We start from the raw sequence: 21,104 nt of genomic DNA, 5'->3' as shown, positions 1-21,104 counted from the left end.
ATCTATCGTCGGGTCCATGTTGGAAGTATAAAAAATTATCCCTAATAAATTAATCGATCTTCAGAAATGCATAAATTTTGTGAAATATCTTTATAAGGACGTAGGGTTAGGTACTTAATAGGTATCTAATCCTTTTTGTTTTGGTAAACTACAGAAGTTAATAATTGTGGGATATTACTATACTCACCTAAACAAATAATTAAATTTGGAAGCTTATTCTTCGTCTTGGTACTAGGTATACGACACATGGTATGATTTTCCTAAAAATTTGATGTGTACAAATGTACTTTGTATTTCCATTTAAGTCTTTGAAGTCATACTGTATATATAAGAATTTATGATAACTACCCTAACCTAAAACGACCACGGTTATAAGAACTTATTGTCCACGAAGAAAAATTTGGAAAAGTAAAACTGGCATTAATTTCTCATTTGGGCGCTTGGAATTCGAAGTGACCCTGCCTACTTTTAAGTAATTACAATTATTACTTTTATAAGTCGTGGTGTAATTACGTAGATTCCTCGTGTAATTGAAAAAGTTTTCGACCGGCGCGGGGAAACAGCCGAAAATTACGCTTGCTTTCATATTTCATCAGTGGCGAGATCATATCGGGTTGTTTAGCAGTTGTTATTGAACTTTAAATAATGCCACTCGATGTGGGAATGCCGTGTTGATTCGGTGCCTAATAACTCCGATGTAACTACTTACAAAGTAATTACAGTAGCCACCTAGTTTTATTCAACTATAAGGTACAACTATTTGCCAAAGCAATGACAGCATATGTTTTACTTTTACGAAATTATGTTTCTTCTCCGCATATACGGCTGTAATTATAATAGATTTGGGGAGATTTTTAAACATTATCACCAAATTAATAATATGCATAATAAAATAATAATTTAATAATCCCGCCTCTTGGACGTTAAATTACCAGACCGGCTAGCATGCTAACAGATTTGTGGGTATTTAATGAAAAGAAACAGAATCACTAAGTCGGATAAGCTCGTAACGAGCATGTTGGCTAATACCTATCATACTAATATTACATTTAATATTTTCGTCTAGGTCATGTCTTGTATTTGCTAGGAAAGGAAATATTATACATATGTATAATATTAACAGCATTACAACATTACAACTATTGTAGCATTCATACGAATCTGATTCGAATTCAATATTAATTGGAGTATTAAACAAAGAACCCCGTCGATTAATAAGAGTCGGCACTTTAGTCGAGAGCGTTTTAACTTTTTACAAAGTGCAACACTTTCCCAGCCCTCACGAGTGCCCTTCAAAACGTTACTGCGATTAGAGAAATGAACAGCGGTGTTGCACCCTCCGCGGCACACGCCACCCGACAAGGCAACACGCTTTGCTTCTGGAAGAGACTTCTTTTTTAGACATTTTAGTATATTAAGATTTCTTGTGTTAAGTACTTAAATTAGTTTTTAATTAATTTACCTCCACTGTAAACTAGTATAGTAGTATAGTTTTAATAAATGCCTTTATATTAATCTGGTACCGGAAATATTTAACTTATTAAATTAAATACATATGTTTCTATCATTCCAAAAATTATATTAGGATGAATTTCTGTGTTAGTTAGTTGAGATTTCAATTTTTTATGTTTTACATAGGTAGATACGGTTTTAAAAATAAATTATTATGTATGTTAGTAGAAAAGGTCAGCGGATGGATTGATCTCCCATAAAAACTTTCAGTTATGTGTCTATTCAACGAATTTTATGGCTTGCCAGACTGGCGTATGTTAGATTGAAACTATCTGAAAAACTATGAATGGTGCAATCACGTTTGTACCACTGGGTCAAAAGGTGTGAAAAGATGTCGGGTGCTTGCCAAGCTCAACATTTGATTCGGCGATCGCCTTAGGAGAACAATCCAATGTGATTGCACTCTTGGGTTTTCAATCCAATCGCCAGCCATACGTACAGCAATTAAAAATTAATGACAGATGTCATTAGTTTTTAATTGCTGAGCGTGTGGGCTGGAGATTAAATTGGAATTTTATATTTTTAATTTTTAAGTAGATACTTATAGCACTCTGTACTTTTAACCAATTCTATAATCCGTAAGAATCCTGAAACAGTTCACCTTCCTAACTAATTACTTATTTGCTCAATTTATATGAATAGTCTTACTATGGCGTACTTGATCTTAGACAGGCTATACTTACTTGTCGTTTCCAGAAGCTTTTGGTGCGGGTGACACAATACGAACCACGCCACAAAATGGCGGATCCGTGGAATACAATAAATCAATTGGAGTGGGTGGTTGACTTTTCACTCAAATGTGTGGTTAATTGTAACCGAAAATGACTGTTGATCGAGCCACACTTAATTTGAGTGGTGCTTTAGTGTTATTTGTTGGGGTTGTATTTTGTAGCACTGGGGTGGAAAGTAATGGTTCGGTCGGTCTGATTATTTGATATTTGTATTAATTTTGTTAACCGGAACTATGCGGCAATTAAGCATCTATTTAGATCGTTAAATGCTCTACATTTAGAGAAATCGTTATTAGTCTATATTTGCACATTTTTGTTTGTGCCGATGTACTGTTACCGAATATTGCCCATAACGCCTAGCAGCAGCGGTGAATTGAGAAGCGTCATCTAAAGTGAGAATACAGTAAATGAGTTTTAAATTAAAACTGACTACAGCAGAAAATTCTAACTGTAACAGAAATAAAGAAAAACTGGGTGGAGCTTTGTCGGGGCACTTGGTATATTATACCAATCTGCCATATACGCACCGTTTAAGATTGAAGTGAAACAAGAGTAGGTAACTTCGTTCTATTCAGACAGCTATTGACTGCGTCCAATAAAATTTGTACTCTGTAATTTGTGTCTTTGAATTCTGTCGTTTCAAGAAAAAATTTTGACCGCTGTGAAGTTAAATTGGACCCACTTCCCGGTTTCTGATGAAGTTGCAAATTTGCATACATATGTAAATTGAATGACAATATTGACAATGCAATATTATGGTACTATCAAGCTGATGATGGATACAGGAGGTGGCCATATAAACTCTGTGAGAAAACAACTCAACCTAATTGTGTTTGGGTTCGTTACAATTGTCTTGATGAGTATTAGTTGCCAGTGGAAAGAAAAGTACAGTCAGCATTACCACTAAAAGCTTTTATCAAAAAGGAAACTTTTGACAAAAAACTCATTAGAATTATTACTTACCTAAGCTTGTCCTTATTATATTTGCCGCACCCTTTCACGATAACAAATGCAGTGGGTAATTATACCTATTGTCGTTTGACGTCATTCTGCCGCTTAGATTATTTAATGTTAGCATTGAATTGTTTTATGAACTAGTAGCGCAGCGAGTAACTTTCAATTAGTCTCCCGCTACCTACTTAATTTATTGTTAATGATATATTCCATGTCCACCGCATGATATACCTATAGGCATTTCCGCAATTTAACCTTGCATTTAGCGACGAACAATTTTATCAGAACATAAAATTCAAACCAGCACATAGTACTTAAATTATAATGATATTTGTATTCCTTTGAAATGTTTTGTGTACTATGTCGAAAGTAGGTAAGTGTTATTATAGTAGTTTATGTGACTGTTCGTGTCATCCACGATGACGCGAAGATTTGTCATAGGTATATAACCTTTGATAATATGACAATACGATTCAAAGTCAACTAGTCATATGGAAGGTAGAGGCAAGGAACAAAATCTCCTTAGTTCTCCCAGTTTCCTGTTGCAAAAGTGTCCAGCTGTCAGATATAAATAATAGCTCCAAATCTCTCCAGAGTAGCGCTAGAGTAGCTAAGAACCCAGGCGTTATTTGACGGAGTGAAGTGCGCTGTCTATGATTAGATTTTTTTCTCAAGTATTCTAGGTATTGTAGCGCCACCTATTTATGGCTTTTTGTCGGACACTTTTTGGTATATGGAGATTTTGTTCCTTGCCCCTATCTTCCATAACTAGTCAAGGCACGCGTCTTCGTAAATAACACGATCTATACATAATGCCTACACATATTATAAACTTTCTATGATATATTCACTAACTTCATATTACTTACACCGAACATAATGGATTGGGACATCGTTGCTCTTTTGGCGGAACTCGCGGATATGAAGTGGCGTCTCCGAAATATCTTTATCGCTCATTTTACACGAAACTTTTTCTATAGGTAGTTAGTTTAAAAATAACAAAACAAATTAATTTTACACTTAAACCGAATTAAAATGTAAATTGTACGTGAAATGGCGGCAAATGAAAACTTTTTTTCACGCATCCGTAGTTTTTTTAATTCAGAGACAAACTAGAGCCGGGGGGCGATTTCCGTATCGTTCGATACAAACTAAACAGTATGGAACAAAATCTCCATATACTTACCAAAAAGTGTCCGACAAAAAACCATAAATAGGTGGCGCTACAATACCTAGAATACCAAAAAAAAAAATCTAATCATAGACAATCAATTTGGAACTATTATTTATAGCTGACAGCTGAACACTTTTGCAACAATTCTGCCTAAGGAGTTTCTTATTAAGCAATTTGCGAGATTTGTATGCAATTGAAATTTCATTACGAAGAGTTGGTAAACTCCTTTAAAAATCCTTTTTAACAGCTTTGTTCGCAGCCATCTCGAGTTCGCTAGTCCAGTTTGGAAACCTTATCATAACATCCATATTGAACGGGTGGAACGGATACAAAGAAAGTTCCTTAAAACTCTCGATTTTACAACTGGTCACACACATGTTAGCTATAGCGAATCACTGATACACCATAAACTTCAAACACTTAGTACCTAACCGTCGAGATATCGCAGATTCCGTCTTACTCTATAAAATTATGCGCAATATATCAGATGTCCCCTCGCTACTACACCAAATACAGCTCAGAGTTCCTCGTAGACGTCAGCGCCACTGTCAGAAAAAAAGGTTATTCTCGATTCCCAACAGTAGAACGTGTTATGCACAAAATATATTCATAAGACGTGCCTGCAAACTATTTAACGAAAATGACAAGCTCTCTAACATAGATATATTTACTTGTTTCATTAATACTTTAAAACGTGCTTTTCTTTAGGTAATAAATGTAATTATGCATGTTGTCTTTTCTTTACGCTCTCAAATGTTTAGTTATGGGTAACATTTAAAATTGTAATCTTAAAGAAAAAAAAAACAGACTGTTATTTTATGTAAAAAATGAAACTCTAGGTCTAAACTAAAGCAATATTGTATAAGTACTGTTTGTAAACGACTGTATGTTTCTAAAATATAATAAATAAATAAATAAGAAACGTCATCTTGACTGATATTAGAATAGAGGTCAAATCGAATTGTTTTATTTCAGAGATGTTCGAAACTAGTATTTTACTTGCGTACCTAGCTGTATTGAATGTACCTACCTTGGAGGATTTAACAACTGGAGTGGCCATTAAGAGCTTACCCCTCTGTCGAAAACCTCGGCCAATGGTCATATGTATTGTATGGACTGACGTTTATCTGACATGGCTATTTGTACGTTACGTACAAATAGTTATACATTTGACGTGCCCCTCCCCCGCAAAAATCGGCAGACTGTTTTGTACAGAAAATTACAGACAAGGCGTCTCTATCGTGAGCTATCGTAAATACCCGAACATGTCCGGTTGTGCTCGGATTAGGGATCCAAGCTCCAAAAGCATTATCGACGCCTTTTAAATGAAAGGTCTAACCATTTATTTAAAGGGCAAGACATTAAGTCTATTTTTGGTTATTAAAACTCTATTTCTAAAAAGATTAATGAAGAATTATTTATTTCGAGTTACATACATACACATATTTTTTAAATATAAAGCACCCGTCATATATCTGATCACAAAATAAACCTATGAGAGATGTGATATCTTCCGGCTTCGGGAGAATCCCTTGACGCCTGTTTCTTTGACGCAGACATCGACAACCATAGGACCCCTGAAACCCGAAAATCATTCTATGTATAGTACTACTCTAAAACTTAACCACACGGTTGATAAGGTAATAGCGTAGTGGTTTTCAAGTTTAAGAGTTGCAAGACTCTAGGGGCCGCCATACAATTGAAGTTTGCTATCATTTTAAAACGACATGAAGAACTTCGGAAAAACGGCATTCAAGAAACATATTTATGGTTGCTGTTTAGCAAAAATGCGTCAATCTAATTCGTTTTGCAATAAGATGTCAACTTTAAACGTCAATTTTTTTGGTTGACTTCTTATGCAAAATGAACGTGGGTTCACATTGACACGTTATTGCTTAACAACATCCTCTATGTCTGATAGGTACTAGTTCCTGCTGCTAGAAATCGTAATACAAAAAAGAACTAGAGCGAGTAGAAGCTTTACATATAGTACCAGCCATATAGATATATGTTACTTGAATGTTCATGCCAAGATTCATTTAAAGAGGTGTGGTAGCGCCCTTTTGACGGCGAGTACTTGTGACCCTTAAGTATATTTTTAATTACTGAGTTTCATAAATATCAGTCACATACAGCAAACCCTTTAACAACATAGTCAACCGTAAAAAATATGACCAACCGTATGAGTAAAATGGTATACCTATACCACTTTATGTAACCCTTACCTCAAAAAAATGGAAAGTTGAAAGATTGTTTTTTTCCATAAAAGTACATATATTCATATCAAGCAATTGCAGTTTATGCCCGACGCTTCTAGCCACCAGCTCTAGGCGGTAGACGCGCAGCCTGCGCAGGCTGTCGACCACGCGGTCCTTATGGAAGGGCACGAAGTCTAGCAGACATGTGCAGTGTATATTCAATAGTACCTAGAGTTGGTTGACGGGGGAGGCATCATCAGGCCAGAAGGCGTCGAGCAGCGCGCGCAGGCGGTCATCCACGCTGTGCGTGCGGCCCATGAGGAATGCCACGTGGTCCACGCAATCCAGCATGTGCAGGTAGCGGCCCTCCAGTAGCTTCAGCCGCATCGGGTAGCGGTGGAACTCCGCCAGGTCGAACTTGGCTGCGTAGTGCAAACAACCAATTAGTGATTTTGAGAAGGATATCTTATAATTCTGATATACCATGCCACTCGGCCATGAAAATGGGTGGACTATCAGCACGAGCCCGTCAAACTGCTAAATTGGTTTTTACAAAGCGATTGTCATTCCATTTCTAGCCCAGAGGTGTTTTTTTATAAAACTACGGAATCCTAAAATAACATTAGTGGCCTTTCAACGGCTTCAAGAAGAAAGTCGCCCAGGGGTTGACGTTGGACTGCGTGCACGGTCCTGCATCTTCAGGGTGATGTTCCATAAAGTCTAATAATGAATACCATTACTGGCCGGCATCTGAAGAGTTCGGTATGAGCCATGGTCTTCCAACCGCTCCAGGAAGTACGTGGCCCGGCGGGTGGCGTTGGACTGCGCGCACGGTATCAGCATCTTGAGGGTTATGTTCTTCCATTCCAGGTTCTCCACATATTGGCCGATCAGCTCTTTGAGGTCATTGCGTTCCTGGATATTTAATTAAAGATTAGGTATACCTAAGTACAATACAATACAAATATACTTTATTGCAAACCTCAATACAGAAACAGTACAAATAATACAACATATAAAGAAGAGATAAACAACAGGCGGTCTTATCGCTAAAAAGCGATCTCGATCGATAAGTACGATTTTTTGTGAATTTCATCTGCTTAAATATGTACTGAACTGCTTTTTAAAGATTCAATCTGACGTGGTAAGAATATTTTCACCACACCAGCTCGTTCGCTTCGCTCGTGGTTCAATTTTGGTTAATTTCGCTCGAAGAGCTGCTCCGGTATCAAGATTATATTAGCACGAGGCGTTAAACGATAAACTTGCCTCTTGTAAAACAAATAACTATTTTTTTAAAGTAATTTAAATTTATTGATATATTTTATAAAATCCAAGCTAGCTGTGTCTTTTATTATTTAGCATTATCATTATTATCATTCATTAAAAATATTTTGATTTCATTTCTAGGAGTTCCATACGACAGTAGCATATTTTCTCACTAAGTCTAGGGTAAAAATTATACGTTGAAAATGTTCCAGGTAAACGAATTTCTAACATTGCCAGTTCCCTAGTGCTAAAGAGGAAGTACTTAATTTGGCAAACGTATAAAACTGCCGTAAGACCAATGAAAAGTAGCCAAGATTGTTCGTAATACATGTGTTCCTGCGCCGGTAAATCGACCGCGTTCATATGAGACTATAGGTTCCTAAAATACTTACATACTTGCTAGTAACGGACATAACGTTACACACGATCACAGTTATTAGTCTGGGTGATCTGGTTAACACATGGGCATATTAGACATAGTGTAAGTTCTTTTCACGCGATCAAAATGATGGCTATGTGTAGACCACCCGACAAACGATATACTAGACAGTGTAAGATCAACTTAATCAATTATAATATTTAACCAAGTCTGACAACCCTGGCGAGAAGTTCACGTAGTGCGTGTTGTCGGCGGCGCTGGTTACTTCGGTCTTTATGCGCAGCAGTATCCAGATGCCCACGGCGTGTCAAAGCGCGCCCGGCGCAAGAATTCTTGGCAGCTCCAGCGTGTCTTGTGGGCCCTGACCGGGGCTAGACACTAACCTCCTCGTTGACATGTGAGAAGTCCATGCAGTGCGTGTTGTCGACGGCGTTGGTCGCTTCGGTCTTCATGCGCAGCAGTATCCAGTGCCCACGGCGTGTTGTCTCTAAGCCCGGCCCGCGTAGAAACTAGCAGCTCCGGCGGTTCTTGTAAGCTTTGTGCGCGGCTAGCGACTAACCTCCTCATTGACGCGCGAGAAGTCCACGCAGTGCGTGTTGTCGACGGCGTTGGTCGCCTCAGTCTTCATGCGCAGCAGTATCCAGGTTCCCACGGCATGCTGCTCCTCAAAGCGCGCCCCGCGCAGAGACTCGTGGCAACTCCAGTGGTTCTTGTGAACCTTGGGCGCGGCTACAGCCACACCTATGGCTATTACTGAAAGAAACAAAAATATATACTTTCATCAAGAACACAGCTGTAGCTAATGGGGTGGCTTTAATCGGCACAGCCAAGTATTATTCTTGTTTAGTATAGGATAAAGCATTCATTCGATCGATAAACAGCAATAGGGTATATTATGAAAGGGTCATGTTTAGTCGTAACTTGTGACATCATGTTAATGTCATGGCATAAGGGGAAGATGGGTAGGATTCGTACACTATACCGGGAGGCCTCGTCCAGTGGTCATATCTCCATATTTGTATACGAGACTGCCGGTGCTGCTCATATGCAAAGGTTACCCTCAAAAAATTATGGTAGTGTGATAGCAGACTTTGGCAGAAAGAGTAAATATGTGTTTTGGCTACTCGAAAGTAATCTTACTGCAATAAATTTTATTCGAATCAGAAAAGTTGCTTTAGTATACTTTGTAAATACATGATTAAGATTGTTATTTAAACAATAGTTTTAGGATTACCTTAAAGTTTTTTTTAATTTATTTTATTAGTGTTTGGATTGATTGGGGTGCCTACGTACATTAAAATTTTATGTTATTTTTATACTTTACGCCTGCACCCCATGGAACTAGAGAAAATTTTAAATCATGAATATAAAAACCAAGTGTGTAAGGTATGCCTAAAAGTTGCCTGGAACAGTTAAAATAGCTGAGAAAATAATAAATCACGGGAAGAAACAAATTGTGTACGAAGCAACCCCACTCTACATTCTGGAGGTTCGGAAGAAACGAGCGGGATGCCTGCTTAATCTTGGTGTGTCATGTACCTAAGAAGAGGGGATGAGCTTTGCTCCTTTGGCGAGAGATGATAAAACAATTTTGAGTTAAAGCAGTGGGGTGACACTCGACCTTTCTGGCGCTCTGCGCTCAAAATTGAAGGTATGTTTACAAAAACAACATAACTAACATTTTTGGCATATTTGAGATATTGGTATAATAGCATTTGTCTATTATCAAAATCTACAAGTAGAGTTAAAGGTAGTGTCCAAAAATGACCCCATTGTCCAAAATCAGTCCCAAAAAATATACCCATTTTACAAAAACTACATATCTACATTATTTTTTACAAAAAGAACATAACTGTATGGGTTCACGGAAAAAAAACTAAATTTTAAATATAATTACTTGAATTTAAAACGTGCTTATGAGTCTTCACTTTCCCTAAATCCTCACAAAGTACGCGACTTGAGGAAATTGATGCAGTTTTTGGTCAAACCATTGAGCCATCAATTCTACAAATCCATTTTGTATCCAACGTATCGTCTCTGGAGGTACATAGCGCTGACAACAGCAGCGGATGTAAAATAAGCCTGTACTTCTCTCATAGAATAAGAAGATAATTTCTGTAGAAAATTGTTTTATTTTCTTACAAACGGAAAATATATAACTAACAAAATTTAACAAAAACATAAGTGTCGAACCTATTTTTCAATTTTTTTCCAAAAATACTGGTCTTTGAAATGTGTAATCGTATATATCTGAACTATTGGACACTTACTAATATCACCTATACAATATTTATCTCTACTAACTGATATATGTATGTATAAGAAGACATTTAGTTTTTTTCGTTTCTTGTAAAATCATGTCTAGTATAGTTATGTTGTTATGCCTTCAATTACTCCGAGTAATTATTAGGGTTGGCACAACTAGACGTCCTTTTGTGAGCATAACCACGGATAAGATAATTACTTACTATATTTTTGACAAACCTAAATAGCCGAAAGGGACAGTGCCATACATTAGGAAGGAACAACATGATTCGTCTAGCTAGGAATTGCTAACTATTCTGAGATTATAAGAAAGCACAAACAAATAAGTTCTGGGATAATTTACTTTTGTCAATGCTAATTTAGATTTTGTCAATGATCGGATTTAGGTAGTTCATAACGGTTATTATATGGTGTTATTTAATTTATTCCGGCTATTGCAACCTAAATCTGGTAATTGTTCACATACGGCTACACAACCAGAAACTACAATCATGATACTGCGTTAGTAGTTCGGTTTAAATGAATACATCACATTATATGTGTGATTCAGCAAGGCGTGTATTTAAATAAGGCGTGCTTAGGTTAGGTTAGTAAGTAAGTAGCTACCTAGCATCTTAAAAAACAAAGAGATAACCTTGTTGTCACACACAAATAAACTATATTTACAGAAGTTTTTACGTAGTCAAAAATACTATACCCAAAACGGTGAGATGCGCAGACATGATCCGTACTGCTTCAGCTCAGACGAAGCAATGATGTGGATGACAAGACCGAATCGCGAGGGGCCACTCGTTGTAAGAGCTTTGAAGAAGATGGAGAAGGCAATTAGCATACGATCATCATACATAATCATCCTCACCTATTGGACATTTTGGATACTAGATATAATAGGTAAGTACTTATGGTGTCTAGTTGCCTCGAGCCGAACTTGTACTATGCATATACTTTCTTGCTGGTGCTTGTAGGTTTCTTGCGCCGTTAGGTACCACCATATTGTCACAACCACAGTGGGCCAATCACCAGATCGGTCACCGGAAGCAAAGTATGAGGTTGCCAGGCAACGACTTTGTTTGTATGCGGCGTACCTTGTGTGATTGGGCCATCACCATCATCATAATCTTCCTCGCCGATGTCCCGCTTTTTCGCCACGGGTCATGAGAGAGCGCCCGCACGGCAACTTTGCCAGTCTGCCTACCTAGTGTGATTGGGTTAATATTCTAAAAACTTATTGGTAAATACTAGCCCAAATGCTGCCTCATTCAAATGCCACCCACAACACCTGCTTGCTCCATTGTTTGATATTTTACCTAAGTGATAATCACTTTGTTCAAGTTTTACCAGCTCCCATAACGTGAAGTAGGTAACTTAATACATCGTAATTGTTTGCGTGTGGTGAATAAAAAGTTACTAAAAATTTCCGAATTTTACTTATTTCAGACTTAAATAGGTATTGACCGATAAGTGATTCCTGGATGTGGACAAGTTACCCATTAATTAATTACGTTAATATCCGTACGTATACCGGATTAGTTCAAAGAAACAAAACTAATCGCGATATGTAATATTTAAGGATACGTAGAGACTAAATAGGTTTTGGCTAAGCAAATACTTAATAATAAACATACATTTTAGTGTAGCTAAAAAGGACAAAACTAACTAAACGCGTTTTTGTTTGGTAGGTCATAAATAGACTAGGTAATGTAATGTAATGAGATTGTGCCCGCGACATCGCCCGAGTAAATTTAACTTTTTTGATTTAACTAGTATTAAGTAGTTGTGATTTAATAACAATGAATTGTGTACGTGTAAATACATACATAGTTCTTATTAGTTAAGGTCTAATTAAAATTTCAAACACGTTGATGGTCCCGTGTTACTAAATAAGCATGTAATAGGTATTTCGAAGAATGGACGGCCCAGGTTTGTTACGAGTTCGGCAATTTTGTTTCGAAACATTCGCAAAGTTACCGACCTAGAAAAGATAAATGAAGACTGGAATATATTACCTATAGTTGCCAACTCTGAAAATCGAGTAGCTCGTTGTAGATGCGTTGGCGAAGACTGACGAGCAAAATGGATAAACTGCCACATCCCGTCCTGAACACAGACGGTTTAATTTCTAATAACTACTTACGGCACGCTGAACTGCAAGAATTAGGGTACTTACAGGAGAAAAGAACTGATTGATTCGCGGTAGAGGATACTAAATCTATTCCAAATTCCAAATCAAGTCATCCATATATTGAAGAAATAATAAATATAGCCAGTTAAAACAATTTTAATGTAGGAATGATTTAAAATAAAAACATCTTGCTGCTATTTTATCACAATAACATTACGTTATAAAGCGCGATTATCTAATTTCGAGAAACTAACGAACTTATTAACTTGATTCAAACTATTTCAAGGTTTAATAATGCTATATCTAATGGTTGTAACTGTTTCTTAGCTGTAAATAGTTAAGTATATAGTCAGTCTATGCTAAGTGTATCTTATGCTGTAAGACGTGTAACATGACCGTTGGACCACAGCTCTTCGCGGCGTCCTGTGTGGTTCGAAACAAGGGGCGCGTGCCCTTTGTTTTGCATTAAGCTTTTGCGACCGCGCAATTATTGATTAACGTCGCATATTTATATAAAGCCCTTACCGACATGTGTCATTGTTCTTCTGATGCGCAGCCATGTTCCTAGGGTGTGGCAAAGTGGGCCTTTTAAAGCGCTGTAGTGCTGTTTCGGTTTCGGGCCGGGACTTGCGGTCTGTGCGCACGCGCTTACGCCAATCCTTTGTTGCAAAACAAAATGAACGCACCTGTCGCTCTTAAGAGCCTTTGGTCTTTAGCTTTGTCCAGTAAACAATCAATGTTTTTTTATTGTACGAATACCACCTTATGTTACCTATTAGTGCGAGTACCAAAGTTTCAGTATATTCGGAATAAACGGTTATTTGATTAATGTCATCAAAAACGAGGAAAATGTCTAAATATTTTTAAACAAATAAGTACATATTAAATTAATTATGACTCTTGGCCCCAGGAAAGCATTCCATTGTTTATGGCATGTGTATAACGTGTCGAGGATATCGCAAGATTAGATTAGAGCGCGCCATATCTCTGCACGATTTACGCCTACGGGTGACCCTCCGCGGGCCGTATGGTCCGGGCTGAGCACCATTATAATATGGAATAATCGTCGATACCTTATCGCGACCCGATGCAGGTGTCACCTCTCGCTCAGAAGACTCTCCGCACCTGGAATTCGAATTAGCGAAATCATATTTCATCATGCGTCATTAGCGGCGGCTCTAATTGTTGTAGGTTCGCTTCGCCTTTTGTTCCGTTCGGACTTCCCGGCGTGCTTTTAATTACCGCCGGCCGAATGCGTTAATGTAATCAAAGCTCGATACATCATACTCGCGCTATCTCCCCGCCTCGGCTTGATTAATAATTCTAATGAGCAGCGGTGCCTAAACGAGTTAATAAAACGTTCGTTTTTTACACCGCGGTGCCACTGGGAGCCGTAAACGGGCGCATCAATCACCGCTTTGTGCCTGCCGCCGAATTGCCTAATGATTGAGACTGCAGCGCTGCGCTGCCCGCTGCCCGCGACACCGACACTTCAAATAGTACGGTCGCCAAATCTCAAAAGCCCTCTAGAAACACGATTTAATTGACTCGGCTCGGCCTTACCCACAACCGGTATCAATGTGTTCGGACAGTTCTCCTGATCACCGTACATGCGGTAGTAAAGCGGAAAAATGGTGGAGGGGATAGTAATGACGTCACAAAGATGGCGACCGGACCTATTCTTTTTGGCGGTGTATCTCGAAAACCACTTAACCGATTTTAATCATCGAGGTGTCAAATAATAGCTTATATTATGGAGATTATTTCCTTTTTTACAAATATTTACGTGAAACCTATAGGAAAAAAAATAATCACAAAAAACAGTTTTTTTATAAAAAAAAATTTTTTTATTTTGTAAAAATCTCCGTAAATATTAGCATTTCGCAAATTTTGTTTAATATAAAACATATTGCTTAATTATCAAGGAATATAATGAGCCTTAAAACATACAGATCGAGTAATAAACAATGAAGCTACACTCATTTATTTGCGCATGGGTAACGATAACTGGCTTTTACCGGTCGAAACTGTGGTGACTGTTACGATACGTATTGAATGGAATTTATAGAGTATCGGTTTTAATTACTGAAATTATAATGACAATTATAAAAACCAGACACAATAATGTTACCTTACTTCGACGTTTAGTCTCTTTTTTCGTCTTAATCATAGGTAGGTACATATTTCTTTTTACTTAAAAATTTTATACAGGGTGAACTTTTAACCACCAGTCATACTCTGCGCAGCGACTTTATAGGTCATACTGAACAACTTTTACTATTAGTAGTCCCCAAGCCGCTCCGAGGCCAGATTTAATTGACTCAGCTCGGCCTTACCCACAACCGGTATCAATGTGTTCGGGCGTTTCTCCTGATCACCGTACATGCGGTAGTAAAGCGGAAAAATGGTGGGAGGGGATAGTAATGACGTCACAAAGATGGCGTCCGGACCTATTCTTTTTGGCGGTGTATCTCGAAAACCACTTAACCGATTGTATTCATCGAGGTGTCAACTAATAGCTTATATTATGGAGATTATTTCCTTTTTACAAACATTTACGTGAAACCTATAGGAAAATAATAATCACAAAAAACATTTTTTTTTATACATTTGGTTGGTAGGTTTGTCTTATGTTTTAAAGCAGTAAAATCTTTCAAGTCGAAACACAGTATAAATATACATTTTGTTGTCTAATCTAAAAGTATGATGTTCATTGTTTAAGACTGATTAGTGATTACTGAATTAAATAACATGCTATTTGTTATTTTTGTTTTATTTTTTAAATCAGGTATTAATTTATTCACTCTGTATCACTATACAGGCAAAATGTGTATCATAGTTGGTCTGTAAGTACTTACTACTTGTGTCGAATATAGGTATAAGATGAAATTTTAACCACCAGCCATACTCTGCGCAGTGACTTTACAGGTCATACTGAACAACTTTTATTATGGGACCAATGCCGAATCACGCAAGAAAATTTGGATCTGGAATGACACCCACTGGCTGTGCCCTACCACACAAAGCGAGATGACATTCACAATGCCCATACCTCTCTTTTGGACGTAGTTTAAGGACTTACCCGGGTCCATGACGCATGCTCGCCACACCGCTGCTTAAAATAAGCTGACGCACCGTAAATTGAACTGCGTAAAAATCGCTAAAAATATTACACGGAGATCTTATGGCAGACACCGTACCGGTGACGTAAAAGACGCAACTGTTTTGCGAACAAAAAAGATTCGCGTGAAGCACGTCACTGCGATTCCGTACCGTCACCGTTTTTTAAACAGCGGTGTGGGGAGCATGCGTCAAAAACGGTACGCATACGACGCGTCACTGCGATTCCGTATCGTGACCGTTTTTTAAGCTGCGGTCTGGTCGCACCTTGTATTGTATTGTATTGTATTCGGGCGATTTTTCCGCAACTCGACGACTTGCGCCTATTTTGCGTGATATGTTGGGGGTGGGCTATTCCTGCCAGCCCAGCTCCTCGAGGAATCCTATCAAACCTTTGATGTTGAGTAGGACCTCGGGGAGGTCTCTCGGAGATCCGAGATGTTTAGCCCTGTATGGAGTCACTCCGCTGCATTCCAGCACCACGTGAGAGGCTGTTTCTTCTGTCTCCATGCAACCTCGGCACAGGGGACTGTCTGTGACACCTGTTGTGAAAAGATGTTTGTTAAATAGTCCATGACCTGTTATGACACTGGTTACCATACTCAGTCGGACCTTCCCTAGTTGCAGGAGCGCCCTTGTGAGTTTTCCGTTGATGCCAGGCATGGCTTCTTTTGCCTGTCTGCATCCAGTCTGGTTCAGCCAGTGTTCTGTGTGTAGTTTCCCTGTACGTGCCAGCAGCATTGAGCGTACCTTGCTAAATGGTATCGGAAGAATCGGTTCCGGACCAATCGCCCCCGCATTCGATCCTTGCCTGGCAAGCTCGTCCGCAGCATCGTTACCTCGGGATCCACTGTGTCCCTTGATCCATTGTAGGGTGATCTTGTTATTATGACATACCTCCATTAGTCGTTCGTGGCATTCGTGTATAAGTTTGGATGTAACTATATGGCTATTTAGAGCCATTAAGACTGCTCTACTGTCGGAGAGTATGCGGATGGAGGATCCTACTACCTTCCTTGCAGTGATGGCAGGCGCCGCGTTTATGATGCCCATGCACTCAGCTTGGAATACCGAGTTATGGGCTCCTAGCGGAGTGGTGATCGACATGTTCAGGTCTTCTGAGAAGGTTCCAGAGCCCGATCCGCTGTCTGTTTTGGACCCATCAGTGAAGATTCTCAGCTCCCGGGGATTGAGTCCTTCATGATTGTCGTCCTCATATAACTGTATTTTGTACCTTTTATCGAAGATAGCTTGTTTGTGAATCCGGTCCGTGCCTGACCTAAGCACTGGAAATTCGTCATACACCTTTTCCAGGCATTTTGTGTGAAGAGCTCCTGTGATGTTAGACCATATCTTGAGGGTTCGCAACCTTACCGCTGAGAGACTGGCCTCTTGCTGTATGTGTAGGTGCAGCGGTGGAAGGTTTAGAATGACCTCCATGGCTGCAGTCGGGGTAGACCTCGTGCAGCCAGTGGTGGCCGCGCATGCGAGCCTTTGAAGTCTTTGTAGTTTGTCTCGTACGTTGCCTAGGTTTGTTCTTGGCCACCAAACCAGAGCACCGTAACAGAGTAAGGGGCGGATTATCGTCTTATAGAGCCAGAGGGTAATTTTCGGGTTGAGTCCCCACCTCTTACCAATCATCCTTCTGCACTGCCAGAAGACAACTCCCGCCTTGTCTATCCGTTTGTTGATGTGGTTGTTCCAATTGAGTTTATTGTCGAGAGTTAGTCCTAAGTACTTAACTTAATCGGACAGCTGTAGCTCAGTTTGGAAAAGTGTTGGTCTGGTAAAGTTGGTCGCACCTTTATATGGGACAGTCAAATTTTTTTTCGCGATTTCGGAATTGGTCCCATAGTAAAAGTTGTTAAGTATGACCTATAAAGTCGCTGCGCAGAGTATGACTGGTGGTTAAAAGTTCACCCTGTATAAAATTTTTAAGTAAAAAGAAATATGTACCTACCTATGATTAAGACGAAAAAAGAGACTAAACGTCGAAGTAAGGTAACATTATTGTGTCTGGTTTTTATAATTTTAATTATAATTTCAGTAATTAAAACCGATACTCTATAAATTCCATTCAATACGTATCGTAACAGTCACCACAGTTTCGACCGGTAAAAGCCAGTTATCGTTACCCATGCGCAAATAAATGAGTGTAGCTTCATTGTTTATTACTCGATCTGCATGTTTTAAGGCTCATTATATTCCTTGATAATGAAGCAATATGTTTTATATTAAACAAAATTTGCGAAATGCTAATATTTACGGAGATTTTTACAAAATAAAAAATAATAATTTTATAAAAAAACTGTTTTTTGTGATTATTTTTTTTCCTATAGGTTTCACGTAAATGTTTGTAGAAAAGAAAATAATCTCCATAATATAAGCTATTATTTGACACCTCGATGATTAAAATCGGTTAAGTGGTTTTCGAGATACACCGCCAAAAAGAATAGGTCCGGCCGCCATCTTTGTGACGTCATTACTATCCCCTCCACCATTTTTCCGCTTTACTACCGCATGTACGGTGATCAGGAGAACTGTCCGAACACATTGATACCGGTTGTGGGTAAGGCCGAGCTGAGTCAATTAAATCTGGCCTCGGAGCGGCTTGGCGACCGTACTAAAACGGACGCACCTATCCTCAAGTGGTAATTGCCACACCCTAATTATTTTAATCTACCTCCTCTAACGAAAGAGGAAAACATTACGTAGCTCTAAAACATCGTGCTTTGTTAAGTAAAATCTATTATCACTGCCAAACTGCTTAAAATAAACCAGTAGCTTAGCCCGCGGCAGATTACTGAAGGGAAGAATTTAATCATAGCTACAAATACCGTCTCAATGGATGGTTCAAGTTTTAAATTGATGTTCAAATTCAAATCAAATTAGCATTATATTGCTGTAATCATACATTTGCGTAGCAAATATTTTTTGTTAATAAATATCAAAACGAAAACATTAATTTCACATTAATTTAGAATGTAATTGTAAATAAGCATAAACAAAAGAGTTACTTTAGATCGCCTTCAAAATGAGGATCAGGAAGGTACGTGACAAATGGCAAAGATTAGTGTGAATCACAACAGTTTATTCTGTAAAACTAGTGGGAACGGGCTTCGTCAAACACTATCAATCACGCAGCACCCGCCGCGGGCAGAATTGCTTTAATTTGATAAAACGCAATTAGCTACCAAAAAGAAATCTAATCTGTAGACGGCTTACAGTTTTTTGGCCGGTGTAATTTTTGGGATGTGTTCCACTTGTAGCTTATGAAAGTACACATTATACTTATGTAGGTAAATATCATTGAGTAGGGCTATTATAAAACTATTTGGATGAATGGTAACATTGCTAAATGGCTCTGAGTAAAAGTAATTTATACAATCGTAATCATAAGTAATAAAAATGATTTTTTAACAATAGGTGTGCAATATTTTTTCTAACGATTGCATCGGCATAAAATTTTCGGAGTCATAACTATTTATGCATATGTAGTAGGTATATAATACATATTTGTATTGTAATCTGGAGTAGGTAGGTCCCAATATTTAGACCTAATGTTTCTTCACTACGTGAATTAGTTTATCGCAGGAGAATATCCAATCGCACCTCCTGTTTTACGAGACGTCACTGTCACGCATTCAGTGCAAGGTAGCGGCGAGATTGGCAGCCCGAGCCAAGTGGAACGCCGCGGGGCTTAATGTGTAATTCTCCGCGCTACCAACAGGTGGCAGCAGTGCAGCCGCGGCGTTTCAAATCTGACAGACGCCATTGCCTTTACGTCAAAAAGCCGCGAATAAAATTAATGATGTTCGCGCCTTAATGACGTCTCACGACGCCGCTCCATTGTATCCGTAATACAACAATTATTAAGATCATTTATTAAGTTTATTGATCTTTTAACTTAATCTTTTATTTCGTAATTTAGTTCCATGTGAGCTGCGAAGTCTGAAAAAAATAAATATCTCATATGCAGAGGCATTTTTTGGACTATTTTTGTCATTATACGGCGTGATGTGAGCGGGTCTTTGAATGTGGAAGCAATTACTGCCCCGCATGTGGTTTGATTATGTACGACGGTTCATTCCATCTAGCGGTGAGGCCATAAAACGCCGGTAAAAACATTACTAAAACCTTTGCCGTTGGTAGTTTTTAAGCTTCCGTTGCTAAATTGAAGTTGATATTAAGAGCTATTCTTACAATTTAGGTAGATAGGTCGTTTCTTTTTTCTTTACTTATGAACATTAAGAGAACACAAGACGGAGTGTGTGGTTGGACGTAATATGTCGTTGGGAAGGAGAGGCAGTTAGGGACCGGGCCGGGAAGGTAGGATAGTTGATAAGTACCTACTAGTTAGTTCGGCGGTTGCTAGCAGGCGCTGCTAATTACGAGTTAGTTGACAGTTAGCGTCCTTTGGCGCCGAAACTTGGGCGTCTTATGTCTAACAGCGGCACTTGCGATGTAGTAAGTGCCTTTTCTACATGTTTATAGACATATATTTACCAGCGTTTTATGAAAGAGCAAGAAACTAGAAACCAAAGTTGAAAACTAAGAGTACGCAGTGTTGGTCCAATTGACATTGTATCTTTAGGATCTCTGGGGAAATCTGAGTGTTTCTTTTTTTTTCACTTTTTTATGTTGCCTTTTCTGCCACTTTTGTATTATTTCTAGTCAGAATCGCGAGCCCTTCTCATTTTTACTGAAGAAAAGAGTGTCCCAAAATTTCCATACATTTATCAAACTTTCCTTTTTGTTATCGCCATACAAAGTATGGGGAAATGGTAACACAATAGGAAAAAAAACTCTGGTACATTTTTTTATCCCATAAGGATCGAAAGAGCTCGTGGTTCTGAGTAGAAAAAAAAAACAAAATTAATGCACAAATATAAAATTAATAATAAAAGTAGCATTTTTTAAAGAAACGCTCCTCCTGAAAAGTCAAGACCAATCATGTACCGGGTTTAAAATTATACACTAGGTAGTCGTTGAGGTCGGTCTACCAACTGAGCTAACTTCTTCCAGTACCTTCTATTCTAGATCTCACAAGTAGATTAGCCTACCCCGCCAACCCTGCAGGGCAAATCGGAATACTCGATGAAGTGATGTTTATTTTTCAAATTTCAGTTACATTTTGCGCCAATGAAACGTGTTGTATTGTATGGCTTAAGATAGGAATTGTGAATGGCGGTTGAATTTGTCTGTTTTAACTTTTTTTAATTGACGTGCTAAATATATTGGTGCAAGTATACTACAAAATTATTATAAATTAAAATTTACAAATTACAGTTTCATTGTTACAAAGTAAATCGCAATAACGATATGATATAAGCTGCTTACAATTATTACTGCATTATAAACGAATCTTCACCGCTCATAG

General features: G+C 38.4%; 1 protein-coding gene across 1 annotated transcript; it reads right to left on the bottom strand.

Annotated features, from left to right (window-relative positions):
* Positions 1-5,762: 5,762 nt before the first annotated feature.
* On the bottom strand, positions 5,763-11,293 carry LOC133523461 (uncharacterized). The gene is made up of 5 exons (XM_061859057.1): positions 11,180-11,293; positions 8,777-8,970; positions 7,304-7,484; positions 6,798-6,991; positions 5,763-5,948 (listed from the first exon to the last, which is right to left on the bottom strand). The coding sequence occupies exons 1-4, from the start codon at positions 11,202-11,204 to the stop codon at positions 6,798-6,800; spliced, it is 594 nt and encodes a 197-aa protein (XP_061715041.1). The 5' UTR covers positions 11,205-11,293; the 3' UTR covers positions 5,763-5,948.
* Positions 11,294-21,104: the final 9,811 nt, after the last annotated feature.

This window comes from Cydia pomonella, chromosome 1, assembly GCF_033807575.1.
Source record: "Cydia pomonella isolate Wapato2018A chromosome 1, ilCydPomo1, whole genome shotgun sequence".
In the NCBI taxonomy this organism is placed as follows: domain Eukaryota; kingdom Metazoa; phylum Arthropoda; class Insecta; order Lepidoptera; family Tortricidae; genus Cydia; species Cydia pomonella.
This window is presented reverse-complemented; position numbering and strand designations above follow the sequence as displayed.

What these genes read in the sequence shown, in the direction of transcription:
- LOC133523461 (XM_061859057.1), bottom strand. Translation starts at nt 11,204, where the DNA reads ATGTCTGCGCATCTCACCGTTTTGG. An exon ending in TCTCGCGCGTCAATGAGGAG is followed by an intron (nt 7,485 to 8,776) that starts GTTAGTCGCTAG and finishes TTAAATATCCAG; the next exon opens with GAACGCAATGACCTCAAAGA. An exon ending in TCAGATGCCGGCCAGTAATG is followed by an intron (nt 6,992 to 7,303) that starts GTATTCATTATT and finishes TGCACTACGCAG; the next exon opens with CCAAGTTCGACCTGGCGGAG.